Here is a 20,446-nt window from a genome sequence, read left to right as displayed (position 1 = left end):
AAAGACGTAAATAGATAAATAAAAACATAAACACCAGAGTTTTAAGGTTTTAATGCGAGCACACTCATGGGCCTAACTATCCTATGTAGTAATGGCGATCCCAGACTGAGCCTGGTGGAGCCATTTATCTGTAGTCTGGTCCTCTGTTCTGCTTGGCTGGGAGGCCTGGAATTTAAATGAGGCCCCCTAACTAGTGTTTCCTACTTGCAGCTGCATCTAGACACACACACACAGACAGCAGCATCACAACAGGTAGGTAGGAACCAGAATAACACTGCTACGTTGTGCAAAATAGCTTTCATACCATGCAAAGCATTGATATTTTATTACTCTCCATTAGCACATGATGATATATTCCCTTGAAATGTATAAAACATATATCATGTCAATGAGGAATTTATGCAGGACTAGGGGGGATTTAGCATTAAACCTGAAGTAACTGGGGAAATTGGAGGAAGTATTCAAACATGGAAAAAAACTCTGCTGAATCAGAGCTTTTAAATATACATCAGCTTCTAACATATAATGTCCACTGACAGTGTGCACCAAAATAGAAATCCAGGCCTCTCTCTCTCGCTCTCTCTCTCTCTCTCTCTCACTCACACACACACACACACACACACACACACACACACACACACACACACACACATATGTGTACAGCTGTACAGGCCATATGTTTTGTCTATCTTTGGGGTAATGGAAACACTTCATCCCCATTTTGTCTGCAGGTCACCAAGAAACTGCTTTTAACTTGCTTTTGTCTCATTCTGTCTTAAGTATACACACATACAGAACCACACACACACACACACACACACACACACACACACACACACAGAACCACACACACACACACACAGACACAGATTTGTTATCATGCAAGCATCTCTTTGTTGTGACTAGCTCAGGTCCACACAGACGACAGGCCTGACTGACTAAGAGCCTGTTAATGAGCTGTCAGTCAAACAGCAGGCTAATGCAGAACAGGTCTGCACTGTCAGTCACAAAGTGGGGCACACACAACGCTTAGGACAATGAGGATGATGATGATGAGGATGATGAAGATGGAGATGTGTCTATGAATACATTGTCTCCTTTTTTGATGTGTTGCAGGCGCAGTGTGAGTTGTGGCTGCCGGGTCTGCTGCCTGCCACCTCCTACCTCCTGTCTGTTCAGTCTGTGGCCTTCTGGGGTCAGAAGAGGCTGAAGAGTCCCAGAGTTCAGACTGTTTTCACTACAATAACTCATACAGGTAAACAAACAAATTGTCTTCTTAATCAGGCTCTGTGGTGATTGTTTCTTGATCATCTTTGAGATGTTTCTGCACCTTGATCGGAGTCCACCTGTGGTAAATTCATCTGACTGGACATGATCTGGAAAGGCACACGCCTGTTGAAGGTCTCACAGCTGACAATGCATATCAGAGCAAAAACCAGGCCATGAGGAGGAAGGAACTGCCTGCAGAAAAAAAAAATCTGCTGCATTGAAGATTCCCACGAGCACAGTGGCCTCCATAATTGTTAAATGGAAGAAGTTTGGAACAACCAGCTCTTCCTGGAGCTGGCTGCCTGACCAAACTGAGCTACTGGGGGAAAGGGGCCTTCGTAAGAGAGGTGACCAAGAACCTGATGGTCACTCTGGCTGAGCTCCAAAGATCTTGTGTAGAGACGGAGGAGACAGACGAAACTTTCCTTCAGACATGATGCTTTGAAATGAGTCCAAACAGTTTAATCTCTCTTTCATCAGACCAGAGAATCTCGTTTCTCCCAGTCTGGGAGTCCCTTAGGTGCTTTTTTTTGCAAACTTTCACCAAAGAGAGGCTTTTGTCCAGTGACACTGCTATGAAGCCCAGGTCTGTGGTGTGTTGCAGTGATGGTTGTCCTTCTGGAGGGCAAAAAATATACTTTCTTGATTTTAGAACAAGACTGCCACGTAACAAAATGTGAACATATTGAAGGAGTCTGAACACTTTCTGAATGCACTGTATTATTGTATATAATTTCCCCCCTCATAATTTCTGTGGACTTACAGGACAAGTAATTGTTTGTAGTTATTGTCAATGAACTTTTTTTTATTGTTTACAATGTCATCATTATTATTAATATTCTTTACAGTGGTTGTGGCAACAACGTTTCATATAAGGTGCAAGTTACAACCAGAGTCTCAACAGCTGCAGTTCATTTTAAGGGATAATTCTTTTGGATGTAAAATTTGTGGTCTAATATTACATACCATGAATCCAGTGTGCCTAAAAGTCTTTCTCAGCTGTCTTGTAGGAATAAACATTAACAACTATTAAGTTAAGAGTTGCTCAGTAAATCCAAACATCTTAGCCAGGTACTGCAGACTGTAACTGTACAGTTTGTGTTGCTGTGGTTCAACAATGCAGCTTCCTCAGGACTCCCCTAGCAACCCTACCCCAAATACAAAGTACCACATGTACATGTTTTTGAACATTTCATTAACTTGTCATGCCATTAGTAAATGCTCTATATACAGTCTGCAGCCACCATTCATTAACAGAGCCATACATTATTGAGTTAATGATTTTCCTGTTAGTTCAGAGCTGCTGCATTTGCTGACTGTCAGCATATTATGTCTACCTACAGCTGCACTGTTTAAACACACTGACACACACACACACACACACACACACATACAGTGGAAAGTGGTGATGTTAATGGTCGTCCAGGCAACAGAGGTATTTATAGGTGACCTGTCGGTCAGCCCAGCAGAGGATTATAGCCAGCTGCAGCTCAATTATCAAACCACATACCAACAATTTTATATGGAACATATTGCCATTCATAATTTAGCAGTATTAATATTTGACACAGTCCATGTATTGGCCTGGTTTCTCTCAGGGCTAATGAGGGTCAGTTAGGCCCGATAAAGGCAATTAGTGTTTCTGAGTGAATGAATAAGCGGGAAGAGAAACTACCAGCTGCACTTTCATCACCACTTTATGACATTCCTGGTACAATATATCTATAAATTCCATGTTTCATGCATCCAGTCAGTCATGTGATGTGTTTTCATGATGTTGCCAGTTATATTCAGAAAAGCTCCTGCATAAATGCTGCTAAAGGGAGTGCAACACAAACACAAACACACACACACACACACACACACACACACACACACACACACACACTGAACATCTTTCCTGCATCAAAACTTTTAAATTTATATGGGGGTCGGTACACTGAAAATTTTCTAACCACATAAAAGGTGATTTTATTGAGCAAGAAATGAGGTTTGTTATTTATGAGCTCTGACACTCAAATTATTTTTATTTTATACTGTTGTGTTTACTGTCATTCCAATGAAAGGCCTTCAAATCAGCCAAATTTTAACATTTAATATTTCCTCTCCTCTCCTCTCCTCTCCTCTCCTCTCCTCTCCTCTCCTCTCCTCTCCTCCTCCTCTCCTCCTCCTCCTCCTCCTCTCGAAGGCGAAGACTTCTCCAATGAGCTCCCATCTTCCTCCTCCTCATCTTCCTCTTCCCTTCCCTCATCTCCTTCCCTCTCATCCTCCTCCCCTTCTTCCTCTGACCTCCCCCTCTCCGTCTCTCATTCTCACCCTGAATCCCCCCCGAACCCTGTCTCCAATGACAACCTCCGCCTGGAGGTTGCTGCCCCACATTACCATGACAACCAGCTGCAGGTCAAGGTGTTCTGGAAGTGGCCTTACCACGGTGAGTTGATTTGGTAACATGAAACAGTTCAATAGTACCATGTCAGCAGCACCTATTACCTAAAGAGAAGAAAAGAAAAGAAGCTGTAGATGCAAAATTAACATTCCATGAATGCTTACATTAGCAGTATTCTGTATATACTTCAGATGCAGATTTTTCTTTACATAGTTATCCTTAGGACAAAACTAGACCAAAAAAATCTACAAGTACCATCATGTTAATGAATTAACAATCAAAACGATAAATGACTACAGATCTGATTTAATGAAGGCCACATAATTACAGCTTGCATGATCATAAAATATAAGCCAATATTAGACTTTCAGCAGCATCTTTATCCGGAGATGTCAGATTTTAAACAGATTTTGGTAACAATATTTATATAAACAATATTTTATGCTAACAATGCATCAAATGTCAATGTGAAAACAATGTGAAAATGTGAAACTGGATGCTCAGTGGGTTGAACCTGCAGAGAATTATGGTCTTACTCTGCAGCTCCCCTCGGCTTTATCGAGCTTTATAGCAAGTTTCAGCTCATTGTGTAGCTGCCTGGTTTGTGAATGTACTGTTTTGGTCCACTCTCGCTCTCATAGTGTCATGTTCAGTCACAGCACACAGCTGTTGTCAGCAAAAAGTCTCCACTGTGCAGTTCCCACTCAGTAACTTACAGCAGACAGACTGAGTTAGAGACAAGCATAGTGAATCATTAAGCAGCTAAAAAGCCAGATTTCTGTATTAGTTGTATAAATACACTTTGCCATATCAGCTTAAAGGATGATGGATACATTGTGGTGTCTGCTACACAGCAACTGGTAAAAAAAAACAGTATTTCTGATTCTTTCTTACCTCAACTCTGGTTGGTGTTTGATCCTCGGGTTTGAAATCAATGAGGGCAACTGATGGTCTGTTTCTGTTACTGACACTGTAAGAGGTTTGCCCAGCAGCACAAAACTCTTACCATCTCCGATCAGAATAAAACACTAAAATGAAAAATAGAGAAATAGAGAGAAAACCAGACACCATGACAGTTTTTTCTCAGGTTTCAGACAGTATCATTCTTGCAAACAAACACATGTTCACTTATGTAGTATATGTTTGTTTCTCTTGTGTTTTTTTCCTTTGCAGGCAGACAGAGACACCCTGGTCCATACATTTTGCAGTGGCGTCCACATACCTGCAGTACTAATGTTACAAGCACGGAGAGAACAACAACTGTGCAGGTACAACTGTCCTGGCTGGGTTTTATGTGTCTCTCTGTTTGTGCAAGATATGTTTAGGTGTCTTATTTCTATGTTGATGTGTCTCTTTGTGTTTATGTGTGTGTTAGATATCAGATTTCATCACCATAACTCAGATCTGTCTGGAATGCTCTCATCCTCTGTCTGTGTGAAACTTTGTCTCTCTGCCATCATCTGGAGTATCCTACATTTCTATGCCTGTGTGTGTCAGTCACGTTTTGTTTTTTGAAGTAGGAGCCTGTGCAAATTTCTTAAACTATTCAGATTCATTTAAGGTATTTTTTTGCCAAGGCGTTTTTTGTTTGTCTTCTGGAGAAAGGTAAAAATACTAAAAATCACAGCCTTCAAAATGACGCAATTTATTGCAGGGTTGTAGTATTGGGTTCCATTAGACTGTACAGTCGTGCCCAATAAACTGGTAAATCAGTGCATGGCAAGGTCTGACTGAAATTGATCTATGGAAACATGCATTGCAGAACGTCTTCCTAAAAATGCAGATATTTTAAACCGAGATCATGACGTGAATTCGCCATAGAGAGGAGCACTTTAGAAGATGATCTGGTGCTGAGTGTTGACTGTGTCGGAAGAGAAAACTGGTCTGAAATCACAGACCCAGTTGGTTGATAAATATCAAAGTGCTGAGAGCAATTTGCTGAGGTCACAGAAATATAAGTTCTGTTCATTGAAGTTCGGCCTCTTTAAAACAGTTACGCCATTTCTCACCATTTGAAGCTGCCAGCCTACAAAGCTGCCAGGCTCCGCTTCAAACTGTGGTGTTTATTTTAACATGGAGCTAACAAGCTGCTTCCAAACAAAAATAGAGGTAATATGTATATTTTATGGAACCTTGTAATAGGTCAGTTTTAACAACCAGCTGTGTAGAGTTTCCACTACAATTTCTCTTTAAACACTCTTTTTATCCCAAACTTGATGTGATTTTTCTCCCTCCAGGGCACCCATCACACCATCACAGGTCTGTTGTTTGCCTGTAAGTACCGGGTCTCCGTGGCATTGAAGGCTGACCCGGGGTCAGAGGCTGTTGCATGGGTTACAACCCCATCTTGCTCCTCCATCAGGGTCAGGGGAGGCAAAGCTTTGCCCTGCAACACTGAGGGTAGGAGTAACTAAACACAGATGTAAAGGCAGTGTTTCATCAACCTTCATTAATCCTGTAACTCCTTAATGCCTCATTCCTAAAAATTGCCCTGGGAAGCGCTTGTGTTGCCTTCTTTTGGGAATATTAAGACCCAGAAACACTGAATGCACACTTGCACATACTTGTACACTAAAACACATTCTCATAAAATACCAGCAGTGCTGCTCAATAACCTTTTTTTGTGTGCACATTTAACTGGTTTAATGCACTTTAAATCACTGTCGTTATGGATCATCCCTGATTTATTTTTGAAGGCATTTCAGTGTTAAAATGTGGCCGAATCAAACCTGCATGAAATGATAAAGAGGTGTGTTCCACCATAAGTAAAGGAACGATTTTGTATTTTTTGATTTGTGTCAGAGCGCCTCCTGGCAGGCAGAAAGGTGGTACTGCGTCCAGAGCGGCTCACTGCAGATTTTCAACAAATCAATGGCACCTTGCTCACTACGTTTCGCTGGAGGATGTCCCAGCATGCACTGGACCCAGCAGCTGTTGAGGGGTTCCAATTCACCTGGACGCTGCAATCAGGGGTTACCAAGGCAACAGAGGGGCAGGATGACACACTTATCTCCCAGACGCAAACAATCGCACCGGTGAGACGGACAGAGGTTTACAGCGACTGCACATTGTATTGTGTTAGTAGCAGACCTTACAAATGTGTGTTTGCGGCAGCGTCAACATTCACAAAATCCAAAGGAAGAATAAGATGGTCTGTTGATGAGATTTGTTCACAGTGAGAAAAATATACTTCAACAGGTTATTTAAATTTAATCAATTAAAAGATTTGCAAGGACAGGATAGTGTATCTTAGTCTTTGTGGTTGAGAACTAACCCTGTTTCTTCATTCACAGTCTCAGCGGTCGGTGACGGTTCATGGTCTTCAGGGTGACAGTGTTTATCAGCTGCAGCTCCAGGTGCTAACAGGGGGCAGCAGCAATGGTGCTGCAGTCTCCAAGACCGTACATACTCCAGCCATCAACGCCACACGTTGATAGGTAGTAGTGCTCTACCACTAACAGATGCCATTTTTGTGTCGATCCATTAAAAACGTATATGTTTATACCTTTTAATGATGAAATAGTGTAAATATGAGAATACTTTTTATCGTCTGTCCACTGAACCCAGCTAATTATCTCTTTTAGGCTTGAAACCCGACATCTGCCACTGCTGCACCATCATCATCTTTACCAGCATCCACTTCTGTACTGTTTTCCACAGTTTAACATGGTTTTGTTGCAGATTGAGTGCAGACAAAGCTATAAAATAAAAGTTCCTCTGCATAAAGTAGATTCTCATATGAAAGGTATTCCCTACTTTGATAGCTGCTCTTTCACTTTAATCACTATTCAAACATTGGGAAGGCTGCAGTTTTCCTCTATTGGAAAAAATGATTTGCCTTTCAGTCATTAATCTGTCATCTAATTCAAAAGTTGCAGCATTAGACAATGCTGCTTTGTAAAATTGGCTAAATTTACCGTACCTGTACGTGATGCCAGTTTCAAAAGCACTAAGCACTTACAGTTAGTCTTGGCAGTGAAACACGTATCCTCAACCCATATTTCCTCCATTTTTTTATTTTAACTGCACCATTTTCTCAACGTTTTCTCTTGGCATTAGTACCACAGTGCCACACCATCGTGAGACGTGAAAAGTGAGGCTCCTCGCACGGTGGCATCTGCACATGTTTGGTGGGACTAATGACGCCCAGTCATCTGACATCACTGGAGTCAAATGACACTTGTAAAGAGACTTATTATGCTTATTGTTTTTGATCATGCTAGTAGAGAATAACGTAGCACTGACTTTATGTACAAATAGTAATGTATAGCAACAGACTGTGCTTATTTCAGTGCATCATCTGCTGCATTTGAAGCGAATGGGTCTGTGCAGAAGTCTTGAAGTAAGCTCAAATATTTTCATATTTTGTTCATATGTTTAAAAAAACTGTTTTTGATACATTTTGGGCCTTGTGCAGCATTGATTTACATTATAGTTCACCCATTTCACTAAACAATGATATGTGACATTTTTACACAGTTATTATTGTTAATATTTCTATACCTGTGGTAGGTTTCTTTGTTTTACAAAAGTCATGTCATTGCTTTGAAAAGGTTTGTAACTACTGGTGTTAAGCAACCAGTAATAATGTTCATATTCTCTCTATGTAACCTTTTATTGTTGATAATTTTGTACTTAATTCCTTTACGTTTTGACTGTTTTTAGTTTTATTTATTGTTTTGCAGTCTTAGATTTTTATAATTAAAGATTATCAGGACACAGTGTGTGTTGTGCCAGTGATCTTTTGGTTAGAAATTATGATAAGAGGCATAAAATCATAATACTGTGATAATATCAGTTTGCATTACCATCTTTTATTTTGAACAAATTAAAATTTTTAGACAGCTCTCTGTATCCACTATTTTACTTGGCTATAGCTAAAATAATGATCAAATGTATTGATAATGAAAATCATTTTTAGTTGCAGTTTATAACCTTGCCCGAAGCAATTTGATAAATTATGACTTTATGACAATATTTTGACACAGAGCCCCCCTTTAAGAGTGGGACCACAAGATGGAGGACTCATTATAGTTAATATTTTACTCTGATGAGATTTTTCATATCATAATTATTCATATTAAGCGGACCCAAATGACAGTTATTTACATGTGATGTCAATAAAAGCAAATTGAAATTGATAAAGAAGGAGACTGCTGTAGATTTGCTTGTCTGGTAAAAATGCATATTTTAGAGACATCCTTGCGATATTTTATGGATCGATGTCAGTCGACGGGGGAGGACGAGACGGAAATGTAATGTACGAATATAACGGTGACTTCGGGATTGTCGGAAGCAGCCGAAGTTGAGGTCGAAGCCGTGACGCAATCAATCAGCGACTGCAGATTGGATTGTTGTTTCTTCATATCGTGGTCAGACGAAACTCAGTTTGTTATTTCCTAGACAAGGTACTGTATAATGATGTTTCTTTCAACTTTTCACCATGGTTTTAGTTTTTTTCTCTAAATCACTTCAGAAACTGAGTCGGAGCTCTTTCTTTGTCTGCAGACGCCTCCAGCTTCCTACTGAAAATGGAGGAAATGTGTGTAACCGCTGCTTTGTTTTTTTCCTCTGTGTTTGGCAGCAGCTAGCTAACTCAGCTAGCTTCAGGGGGATGTCTAAGTCATGCAAAACTTTCATGAGACTCAGTTAAATTACCAGAAGGTACGTTATGTTCTTAAATGATGTATGGACGTGCCACAGTAGCCGAGTGTTAGACGAGCTAAGCTAACGCAACTTTCATTTAACTTAATAACTTAATTGACTGTGGGACTTCTAGCAGTCCTGGGCAAAGATGGCAAAGACTAATTCATCTGCAGAAATGAATGAATATATGCAGCTCATGATTTGTTAATTTTTGCTGCTATACTGCTAAGCAAAGCTAACTGAGTTTCGTATTTTGACGAAAATGTAACCCCAACGTTACTTCAAAAAGGAAGAGCAGCACAAAATCTCAGCTTCTTGTTCGCGTGTGGTCGTGATGTCTTAGAGCGAAAAGAGAGATGGTTGCAAGCTAGAACAAATGAAAAGTGATCTCAGACTTTTTGACTCACACCGTTTGTTTTGTACTGTTTTATACAAATCAGTTGTCAGTGAGACATCTAAAGACAAATCCTTACTCTGTGGTTTAGTTTACATCAGAATCGGTGTACATGGACATGTAGAGATTCACATTTATTTCCTCAAACAAAAGACAAAATATAACAAAATCTACCTTGAAACAGAATTTACATCATTCCAGTGGTTTGGAAAGTATAGTCAAGACTTGAATTCTTGATGTCATCAGGTCAGGCTTAACGGAGGCTTTGTCCATCAAGACAGACATCAGAATAATGTTTGTCAAAAAAGCTTTTGGATGTTGGAATTATTTTCTTTACCAAAGTTGAAATCTCACCTGCAGGTAGGATGCTGTAGTTGTGTATTTCTGATCCATTCATCTAAACACTATGTAATCATTTTGAAAAACTGCCTTGGTCTGCTGTTATTTTCTTTGCATCAGTGACTCAGAAGTGTGAGTGAACCCCCAGATGAAACCTGAATAATGCCTCGATTTCATTATTGATCAAATTGGGGGAAACTTGCTGACATTTCTTTTATTGGTTCCTTTCCTCTCTCCCTGTTTTTTTTCTTCTCTTCCTTTTTTCCACTTTTTTCAGTTGCTGTAATTCAGAGATCATGGTGGTGGTGTTATTCCAGGCTGAGTCTAGATACCACTGAGGAGCACTTGTGACCTGCCATGATATAGTCTGGAAAGGCTTGAGAACAACTTCTTTTCTACACAGGGAAGTGTCAGGATAAAGATTAAGGAAAGGACAAACCACAAAACCTAAAACTCTAGACGATCAAAGGACAGGCGTGGACAGGAGTGTGGACAGGGGGTGTTGGGGATGGGGTTGGGGAGCCAAAGGAGGACGTCATGGTTCACAGCGGCTCTGCGGCCTCCCCAATGAAAACAACACCATCAGTATCACCTCATTTAACTGTTCCTGCTACAGCACCTCCTCTGCAAGTAGCACCTCCTCTGGTACCTTCCCCCGGAGATATTACTGGTCACGACCTAACGCAGACCCCTGCCAAACTCCTCAGCGTAGACCTTTCCTCCAACACAGACTTGACGCAGCCCTCCACTCCATCTCCTGATGATGCAGAACCCCCTGTTGTAACCTCAGCGAAAGCACTTACAACTCACCCAAGCCCAGCATCTTCCTGGTCCTCTACACAGACACCAACCCCTGCTCAGGGCTCAGTCAATGGCCGCACATCAGGCAGGAAGAGGACTCCTAAGGCGTGTGACTGCTGTGGACCAAACAGTACTGGACACAATGTCAAACCCTCTGGCAGAGGGAAGGGGAGGGGAAGAGGGAAGGGGAGGGGGACTGATAGGGATCTCGGGGACACCCCAAAAAGAAAAGTGGGGGGCCAGCTGACAGGTATCAAGAGCTTTGATCTGAGCAAGGAGAAGGAAGAGGAAGCAGAGGATGAAGATGACAGATATGAGAAGGTGCAAACGGCTCTAGTGGTGGCTGATAATCAGCCACAAATCCTTGTTCCCCTACCTGTTACAGCCCTGCAGGATGGACCAATAAGGAACTGTGTCCCTCCAGAGAAAAGGGATGCACAGAAAAATGAGGACATATTGATAGAGGGGACAGGAGTTACTGGGGAAGGGGGGAAAGGAGGTGGAGATAAGGATGAGGAGATGAGATTGTCGGGAATGGCAGGCAGGGGAGTGTCAGTAGTTGGAGGTAGAGGGAGAGGAGGGAGGGGAATGCTGGGAGCTACGTTTGCATCAAAAATGAAAGTAGAAGTTGGAATAAAGAGGGGAGGTGGGGTTGTCATCAGTTCTAAAATTGATGCCACTGCTCGATCAGCAGCAGTAGTGCATGGTCAGGAGGAGAACAAGGCTGCATGGATGGTACATGGGGAACAAACTGACTCCAGCATGGTTAAATCTCCATTTGGAAATGGAGACACAGTAAACCTGTCTGATTCCGAACCTGAAGGGGAGGACAACATGGTCATGAGTGAACTGGGAAATGGATTACTATCCATGTCACGGCAGTCAGGCCCTGTTTCAAGGTCAGAAACCTCCCAGGACCTGGACTCAGAGATGCAGGTGGACCAGACTTCTGAGACTACAGACCAGGTTTCTTTACCGGTAGCTCTGTCCAATGGAAACGTCACCACACCAACTGACCATGACCACAGATCCACCCCTATGGAAGTGGAAACTTCTCATCCAAACCCAGGCCCCATTACAGTGTGCAGCATGCAGCACTGCTGGGCATTAAGAGACCATAGGCTGTACTGTCAGCCGGGAACCTGGGAGAGGGGGGAGATGGATGTAGCAGAGATGGATGGAAAGATGCAGACTGAAGAAAGCCTGGAGCAGCTTACTGATATGGTCCATGGTAAGATGTGTTAACTCATGCCTCTACATAAATATATTCATCGTCTTCAGTTTGTTATATTAAAGCATGGCAAATCATTGATGTTTTTGCACAATAGTAAACTGAAATAAGTAACTGCTGAGGATATCTGTATTTATATATTCATCATATAACATCAATTTATGGCATATTTTCTTACTTCCAAAGAATTTATTGTAACTTCATGCTCATGATATGGCCAACAAAGCATAGCTGATGTAGGAAAAATGGAAAATAGCATAGACTCCACTACAGTTAGCATGTGTCAAAAAAACTCCAATACTTTATTTTAGGAATTGGTCTGTCCTGGTCATATGACCTCAATACTCGGCCTGAATGCTAATGATATATTGACTTTCAGGACAGAGATCTAATTTAAGATCAAAACTGGTTCCCCAAGATTTTTTTTTTCTTTTGCAATTTAAGAGGTGTCATTAGTAAGTGAGGCCTAATCATGCAAACCACACACACAGAGGCTGCAGGTAGTATTCAGACCCCTTCACTTTGTGTTGCAAATTTGATTTTGAACGGATGAAATGACCTTTTATGCCCATCAATCTACACCCATAATGACAAAGCGAAAACATGTTTTTAGAAATTTTAGCAAATGTATTAAAAAGCAAAGAGTGAAATCTCTCATTTACAAAAGCATTCAAATTCTTAATTCAGTACTTTGCCCCTTTGGCAGCAGTTACAGCCTCCAGTCTTCTTGGCTAGGTCCTACGAGCTTTGCACACCTGTATTTGTGCAGTTTATCCTGTTCTCATAGAATAAGGGTTTGTAGTTTGCACATGCAGATTAAATGTATCAACAAGACTAACGTTTTGCCACAAAAGATGTGCAAATATCAGAAGCTTGTGTATTATTGGATGTAAACCCATAAAAATGTGTTGCATTTACACGTCTTTCATTTGGCAGAGCACAAGCCTGAAGGTGATGAAACTACAGTCCACAATCAGTATTTTGAATTTGGGCTTTAACAGCATAGATAGTAAAACTGCTCAAGCTTTTGAACAACCCTGCTAATGTTGCTCATGTAATGACTTTACAATGACTTGCTGTGTTTTAGAGTTTCTGGAGAGCTTCTATATGAAGTATGGCAGTTTCATTCCTCTCAGTGAGACAGATGTGCTGGAATACCTGAAGAAGAACGGCAACCCTGACCTCAGCAAAAGGTTAACACACGCACGCACACATGTACACACACACACACACACACACACACACACAAAATCTGGCGTTCGAGTATTAAACTGGAAGTTACCAGTATTTTTAGTTCTCTTTTTTCAGGAGAGCCCGTGAACAGGAAAATGTTCATAATCAGGCAAACAATAAAATAGAAATAACACTACTAAGATACATATAATAAAGACATCTGCAAAAGTCATATAAAACATCAGATTATAAAGTTATAAAATCTCCAAGCAGTATGAAAGGCTCTATTTTTAGGGCAGTTTGTTCCATTTAAAAGATGGATAGTAGCTCAACCCTAAAACCCTGATGAGGTTTGTGGATACATAAGGAATATCTAAGGTTAAGTAGTTACTAGTTTTACTGCACTTAAAATATTTAAATTTTAAAAGAGATGCGAGGTCGTTGGGAGGATTTGACAGTAAGGCTTTTTAGATTAATGTCATGAGGTGATTATTTTTTTCTTGTCTTTAGGGATTTAGGTGCTGAAGTAAAGATTCAACAGCATGACAGTTCACAATGTCTCCATAATTGAGTAGTTAAAGTTCACTGCACAGTCAGTTTACGGTTGGAAAAGGACAGTCAGCCTTTTATTCTACAGGAAGCAGTGTGATTTTTAATTTATGACTCACAGATCATTCACTCCTTGTCTTTGAATCCATCATAATACACACTCAGTGTCTCTGTGTGTTTCCGCACTAAGCCATAGCCTTTCACATTACTCCAGTGATAGAGGTCATACAGTATGTACAAGCAGCAACAAGATCCCTATTGAGTTCGCCAGAATAAAGGTCACATAGTTGGTCAGTCTAAATAAACATATAATAAAGAATAGAAGCTACTGTCAAAACCATACACTGTATCATTTACTGTGCATACAGTGTGTTATTTATAACAAACTGAAAAGTCGTCTGTGTGTGGATTAAATTGCTGTTGTGTTACATCATTCATCAGTAGAAAGTAGAAATGTGGATTATTACTTGACATGTTATATAATATCAACCCATCAAATCCACTCAGTTGTCAGATTATTGTAATGTTGCCACAGTGTTGAGACGGATCTGTTCGAAAGCATTCATGTTCATGTTTAAAATTGCTTCTGAATTTCTCCTCTTGATGCGTTTGTTTTAGGGGATTGGACATCAAAGGGGAGATGACTCGGTACAGGTCGGGGCTGGCCTCTGCTCCTATCGCAGGCTTCATGGTAACGTATAACAAACACACCCTGGGCCTGGAGGACCTTGGCACACTAGAAGAGCAGAATTGGCTTAATGACCAGGTAAAGAAGAATGAAAAGCCTGATTCTTGCCACACTTCCTCTTACGGTGTCCAGCCTTAATTTACACTCATAACACACTTGTTGTTATAATATGAAATATGGAAAAGAAAATTATACTTTTTAAAAAAAAATCTCCCTTTGTCTGTTCTTATGTCTGGTCAGATTATCAACATGTATGGAGAAATCATTATGGAAGCAACACAACACAAGGTGAGTCAGGAGTGTTTGTGGGATTAAAATTCAACCCAAAATGATATAGAAGGATATTTATAAAATACAAAAAGGGCTCACACTGTAAAAGTCTAAAATTGTATTTAGACTTGAGATAATATTTAGATTCTTAAACTCTTTTCAAAAGTGTAATAAATAAAATTCTGAAAGTATAATGTATTATTTCTCTCTTTCAGGTTCATTTTTTCAACAGCTTTTTCCACAAGCAGCTGGTTGCCAAGGGGTATGATGGTGTGAAGAGATGGACTAAAAAAGTAAGGAGAAAGATTAAAGAGTTTGGAGACTTTTGTTTTGACAGCAACGCTAAAAGATGGGCCTTATTATTACATTACAGTTACAGTTCTGGCTTTTAATTTGACACTCTTGACACCCGCAGTTTTCCAGTAGCTGCAGAAAACCTTCAGAACCAGATAACCAGCAACTGCTTTTTGTGATCTTGTTGCCCCTGTTGTCAACAACAGTCTAAATTCAGTGCGCTTACTACATGAAAGGAAAGTGTGACATGTGAAATATGGTCAGTAGTTGTTAAAACCTTTCCCAGCAGGTGAAAAAAGTCCAAATGTAAGCTAGTGTCAAACAGAAATGCTGATGAACTTGTTTGTCGCATTTTTTGACACAATGACTACCTGACAATCTCACTTGTATGTTGTGCATCCCTATTGAGTATATCTTATTCCAGAGAACATGTAATAGACATCTGCCTCATTTTGTATCTTGGATATCTAACTGATATGTTAACTAACTTGTCTATGTTTAATTGTGGGGTTATTTCAGGTCGACCTGTTCTCCAAGTGGCTGCTGCTGATTCCCATCCATTTAGAAATCCACTGGTCTCTCGTCACGGTCACCATGGCAACTAAAACCATCAGTTATTACGACAGCCAAGGCATCGTCTTCAGACACACCACAGATGTGAGTGAAGATCATTGTTTCAGATTTTGAATGATTTTGCAACACTGATGAGATCAGATCATCAATAATCCACCTTTTCTGCTCTCTGCCCTGACAAATTACTGGACCATCAATTCCTGGCAAAAACACTACATGATGATGATGAATCCCTGTCTTCTCAGTTTGATGTCAGTAACAGTACGTAATCAAAATGGGCTGGAGATTTCTCTAGAAATCCAGGTGATTCATCATAAGGCTGTAATGAACCAGAACAGAAGAGAAGTATTATGTTGTACTTTGATAATAAATCATTACGTTAATGCTTAGAAACCAAATTTCTTATCAATTTGTTGTGTTTCAATAACATTGAAGTTGAACTGGTAACTTCATCCCCAATCCTGTTACTCTGCTAAAAATGAGCAGCAAACTCTTGACTTCCACCATCATAATAATTGTCTGCATACTTGCATATGTAGCATTTTGGACAGCGGTACAAAATTTAAGATATTCCTATTCATGAATGGGCAAGTTTTTGTGGAAAGATTGCCTGTCAGTCAATCTACTAAACAATCAGTTGATTGGATACCAGTCTCTAACAAATAGAAACCATCAGGCAGTGTGATTCTACATTTGATCCAAACAGACTTGTAGAAATGTTGCACAGTGGTTTTTAAGAGCCGGTGTGATACCTCTGCAAACCAAATGTTACCTCTGCAGACCAGTGTGGGTGGCTTGGGCTCAGTTCAGGACATGGTTGAGTGCTTGACACCAAGCTTTAAATATACCTGTTTAAGTGTTGCTCATATTCTCACCGTCTCTGATGAGTGTCGTCCACATCCTCCACCTCTCCACCTCATCAAGACTCTGTTCTTTTCGTCTTTAAAACTGTTCCTGTGATTGTATGGCACACAATTTAAGTATGTTGAAAATGTTTGAATAAAGTATTGAACACGTGTAATATATTTACTGTCTCACAGTGGAAATGTGACTATTGAAATTTTTGACAATACAAGTCCTTTGCACCATTCATTGAAGCTTAACTCTGTTCTGTGTGTGTGTGTGTGTGTGTGTGTGTGTGTGTGTGTGTGTGGGGTCCCTGCCAGAACATCATGAAGTACCTCCAGTCTGAAGCCAGAGAGAAGGAACAGGCAGCTTTCCAGAAAGGCTGGAAAATTACTATCATCAAGGTAAACCTAAACCCTGATGTTGGATGTTAGTCAGATGCCTCCTTCTTATTACAGAGTTGATTATGATGAACTCAAGACTCAGTAATGCTAAATTGCAGCAACATATCTGAAGGAAACTGAAAATATTTTTTTCGTTCAAATAAGTGAAGAAACTAATTTTTTTAGACTTCAGTGCTGTTTGCTGAACTCAGGAGTTGCAGCATATGAGCCTTGACCTATACATCAAGTTACTGCTACATTCTCTTTATTTTAAGCAACAATTTATTAATCTTACTGCTAAATCAAACAAATGATACAGCAGCATGCATGTGCAGTAAATCCACACCTGTATGTACACACTTCAGTCCGGAACTGTGTCGTCTTCAGTCTGGCTCCTTGCTTCACTGTGACTTGTTGACTCCTCAGGGTATCCCTCAGCAGAAAAACGACAGCGACTGTGGAGTTTTTGTCCTTGAGGTGAGACCTGATTCTTTCCCACCTTTACAGCTGTCCTCCCATCCTTCGTTCATCACCCACTTTCTTTACCTTGTTGCCCGTCCCTGTTTGCCCCCTCTCTTTGTTTTGTTTCCTGCCAGAAGAAGAAATAAAGTAGATCTGTGTCTCCACTGTCTTTCCTGCCTCAGGTTTCTATGCAGATTTGATCATTACTAAGTCTCTTCTGCCACTGCCCACACTTAATGTGGTAATCTAGCTGTGTTTGTGGCTTATTTTACCTCGCTCTTTGTCTTTCAGTACTGCCGTCGTCTCTCGGTGAAGCAGCCTCTGCTGTTCAGTCAGGAGGACATGCCTCGCATCCGCAAGAGAATCTACAAGGAACTGTGTGACTGTCGCCTCAACGATTGAACGACTGGATAACAGCCGCCTTCACTTACTGACTGCTTTCCTGGTTACATGAGACAGTCTGTCCAAGCCCGACAGACATCCTGTTTCACAGACAGCCTGTTACACAAGCTAACACAGCCTGGCCATCTGTTTGACAGGGAGCCCTTACTGCCAGTCTGCCTGTGTGACTGACAGCAGAGCTGACGTCACTGGTGACTTCTGGTGAGTTCAATAACAGTCTGTAGCTGAGCAGAGTTTTACTTGCAAACTTGCAAAGAACTACTGACGTGGCCCCCTACTGATGCCCCAAAAATGCTGGACCCGCACACTTCAGGTTGCTTTTGCGTTCTACATTTATCACCACCACAGGATTTCAACCAAATGGCCAAACAGTCACCTTTAAAAACACTGAGGAGTTCTGACTTTGACTGAAGATGCAGGCGTCGGACCAGCCTGGACCAATGGGATGGACTCTCCCCTCCCACATGGAGTGGCCTTAGTCTCCCAGATGGCCATTTTAAACTGAATAATGTTTTAAGTTTATTTTATGCTGGACATTATGCTCACAGTTACATGCGTGTTTTCTAACATGTTAATGAAGCTAGGATGTGCGATCCAGTGGACCAACTGTTCACTTAAAACTTGAAAGTTTGAGTTGGTTACGTTCTCTTGGACTACAGGTATTTGCACGGTCAGAGGCCTATCCATAGCGGAGTCTAGGATGTCAATTGAATGTACTGATCACATTTCCTTCCTGGCAGCCTCGCAGGGTGGTGACGCAGCACCATGCAGGCTGAAGGCGCAGTTTGGCTGTGGCTAGACGCAGGGATATCCTGTTTCAGAGTAGTTTTTGTTCATCAGGTTTTTGACACCTGCTCTCCAAATCATGTCTTATTAAAATTCCAGTTTTTCCACCACATTATTTCCTGCTTTTTTTTTTCTTTCTTTTTTTTTTGTTTTTTGTTTTGTTTTGCTGTGATCACATCCTTACGATAGGTTTTGCACATGCATTTTTTTTTCAGTTGTTTCAGCTAAAAGCCATGGTTTAATGATACTTTAACATTTTTTTGAGTTGAAAACAGTTCCTCATGCAGGTTAGTAAAAAATATGTTAAGGTGTACAGCTTGCTGCTGAAATAAAGACCACAGTTTTTGATTTTTGCCAAGAAGCTTTTCCAGCTTTATATTGTGACTGCTTCATATGGATGCATTAACACAGGTGCAGAAAGTCGTGGTTACAGAGTGCCGTGTTAACAGAGAAACAATTGGACCTCAGCTATTTTGATTAAATCTTCTGTCCAACCTGAGTTTTGTTGTTATATTCTATTATATGTACTTTCAGATTGTATTGTACTTTTACTGGCCTACTACTGTACATGCTTGCTTTGGCTAAAAACCACAGCAGTTTCTTGACTGTTTTTATTGTTGTTATTAAAAGGCCAATATTGCTGGGAGACTGAGCAATGATTTGTTGTAGCTTTCCTCCTTTGTTTGACTGAGTAATGCACTACTTGTGTGCAGTCACAAAAACTCTGAATCGATGAGATACATCAAGGCAAAAATATCAGTGATAGGGGAGATGGTGTCTTTAAAGCTCTAGTAATCGAAATGCTTTTATCCAGCGGTGCCTGTTTCAGATGTTTCTCCTCTATCAGATATCTTTCAGATCCAGTACTGACTAAAGTATAGATGGGAATTGACTCCGTTGAGATATCAATGATATTCAGGGGAATACAGAGTAAATTCTCATTTTAAATAGACTAATTGTTCCTGTTGAGTAGATGATGGCACGGTTGGCAGTCTGTCCACCGTCAATAGTGTGAGTGTGACTTTAAAGATAATCAATTCATCAAACTTTAAAGTCTTATTCTCTCTCTAGTTTATCTTTTGTGTGCAGATTTCTGGCTGATGAAAAACTTAAAGCATCTTTTCAATTAAAGATCATTTTTAAAAGGGTGATGTACCATAGTATGACTAGCATTGCTATGTAAAGGCCAGAAGAGGGGGCCCTGTATCAACAATCATCTTGCCATACTTCTTTTTTTTTTTTTAAATCTTTGGCGTCTATCCACAGCAGAAGGTCAGAAACATGTCAGTGGCCTTACAGCTGGAATAAAAGGGTGACTGTCTTGCTCAAGGGCTCTTCAGCGGGGACACCTACTGACATGGGTGCTTGGCCCATGCCTGTGGGGTAAAGGATGGTCCTCTAATGATTATTAGTCTGATTACTCAAGTGCCACATATTTTAATGTCATAATTAGCATTACACAGGCCTATAAATTAGCTGACCTTTAAAAGTAGGTTTTTGGTAATTATATGCATTATATAAAGGCATGTTAAGATAACTGCTGGAGCTTCATCGTCTCAGCTTGTGGGGAGCGTCTTCCTCAGATTTGCACAGCTAAAATATTGAGGGCAGTGATGCCTGAATTGCACTGATTTTTCAAGTCTTGTGTTAATGGAGTCACTGAAGGGCTCAGAAGAAGTTTGCACAGTCACCCTTTTCCATTATTAGTACATTAATGTTGCTTTTTTGTCAGCAGTGAAATACAACCCTGGAGTTAGTCTGAAACCTACCATCTGCTGTAGCGCAGCCTCATAAACTTCGCTTCAGGACAAGGAAAAGCAGAAATATATGGAACAATGAGTTCAAAGTGAAAACTAGAGGGAGAGGCCATCTGATTTTTGCTGTGGTGTTTCAGTTGTGATCTTCAAGCTGCACTATAGGCGTAGGTTCACAGGTATGCAGCCACCTAAACTCA

General features: G+C 40.6%; 2 protein-coding genes across 4 annotated transcripts in view; both read left to right on the top strand.

Moving 5' to 3' along the window:
* anos1b (anosmin 1b) overlaps positions 1-8,370 on the top strand; it is a 45,069-nt gene extending 36,699 nt beyond the window's left edge. The window contains exons 9-16 of one of the 2 annotated variants that reach the window (XR_011692092.1): positions 1,117-1,255; positions 3,458-3,700; positions 4,829-4,923; positions 5,893-6,055; positions 6,458-6,690; positions 6,949-7,092; positions 7,240-7,400; positions 7,715-8,370. Coding sequence is in view for 1 of the 2 variants with exons in the window: in XM_071486211.1 (XP_071342312.1) it covers positions 1,117-1,255; positions 3,458-3,700; positions 4,829-4,923; positions 5,893-6,055; positions 6,458-6,690; positions 6,949-7,089 (1,014 nt within the window). In the remaining variant the exon portion in view is untranslated. Of the gene's footprint in view, positions 1-1,116; positions 1,256-3,457; positions 3,701-4,828; positions 4,924-5,892; positions 6,056-6,457; positions 6,691-6,948; positions 7,093-7,239 lie in introns of both variants that reach the window. The other variant, XM_071486211.1, reaches the window with a different exon arrangement.
* A 623-nt stretch (positions 8,371-8,993) lies between these two features.
* On the top strand, positions 8,994-19,151 carry LOC139626052 (sentrin-specific protease 5-like). 2 transcript variants are annotated; one of them, XM_071486209.1, is made up of 11 exons: positions 8,994-9,063; positions 9,243-9,319; positions 10,312-12,066; positions 13,154-13,259; positions 14,407-14,554; positions 14,717-14,764; positions 14,962-15,039; positions 15,560-15,697; positions 16,780-16,863; positions 17,269-17,319; positions 17,596-19,151. In XM_071486209.1, the coding sequence occupies exons 3-11, from the start codon at positions 10,572-10,574 to the stop codon at positions 17,704-17,706; spliced, it is 2,259 nt and encodes a 752-aa protein (XP_071342310.1). In that variant the 5' UTR covers positions 8,994-9,063; positions 9,243-9,319; positions 10,312-10,571; the 3' UTR covers positions 17,707-19,151. The 2 variants fall into 2 exon arrangements, with proteins under 2 accessions (XP_071342310.1, XP_071342311.1); XM_071486210.1 differs by lacking the exons at positions 8,994-9,063; positions 9,243-9,319; positions 17,269-17,319 and having other exon boundaries at positions 10,435-12,066; positions 17,596-17,846.
* Positions 19,152-20,446: the final 1,295 nt, after the last annotated feature.

Source organism: Trachinotus anak, unplaced genomic scaffold, assembly GCF_046630095.1.
Source record: "Trachinotus anak isolate AG129_WGS33_773 ecotype Australia unplaced genomic scaffold, CSIRO_AGI_Tana_v1 ptg000010l, whole genome shotgun sequence".
NCBI classification, from domain to species: domain Eukaryota; kingdom Metazoa; phylum Chordata; class Actinopteri; order Carangiformes; family Carangidae; genus Trachinotus; species Trachinotus anak.
The sequence above is the reverse complement of the archived record's forward strand: the minus strand, read 5'-3'. Positions and strand labels throughout refer to the sequence as shown.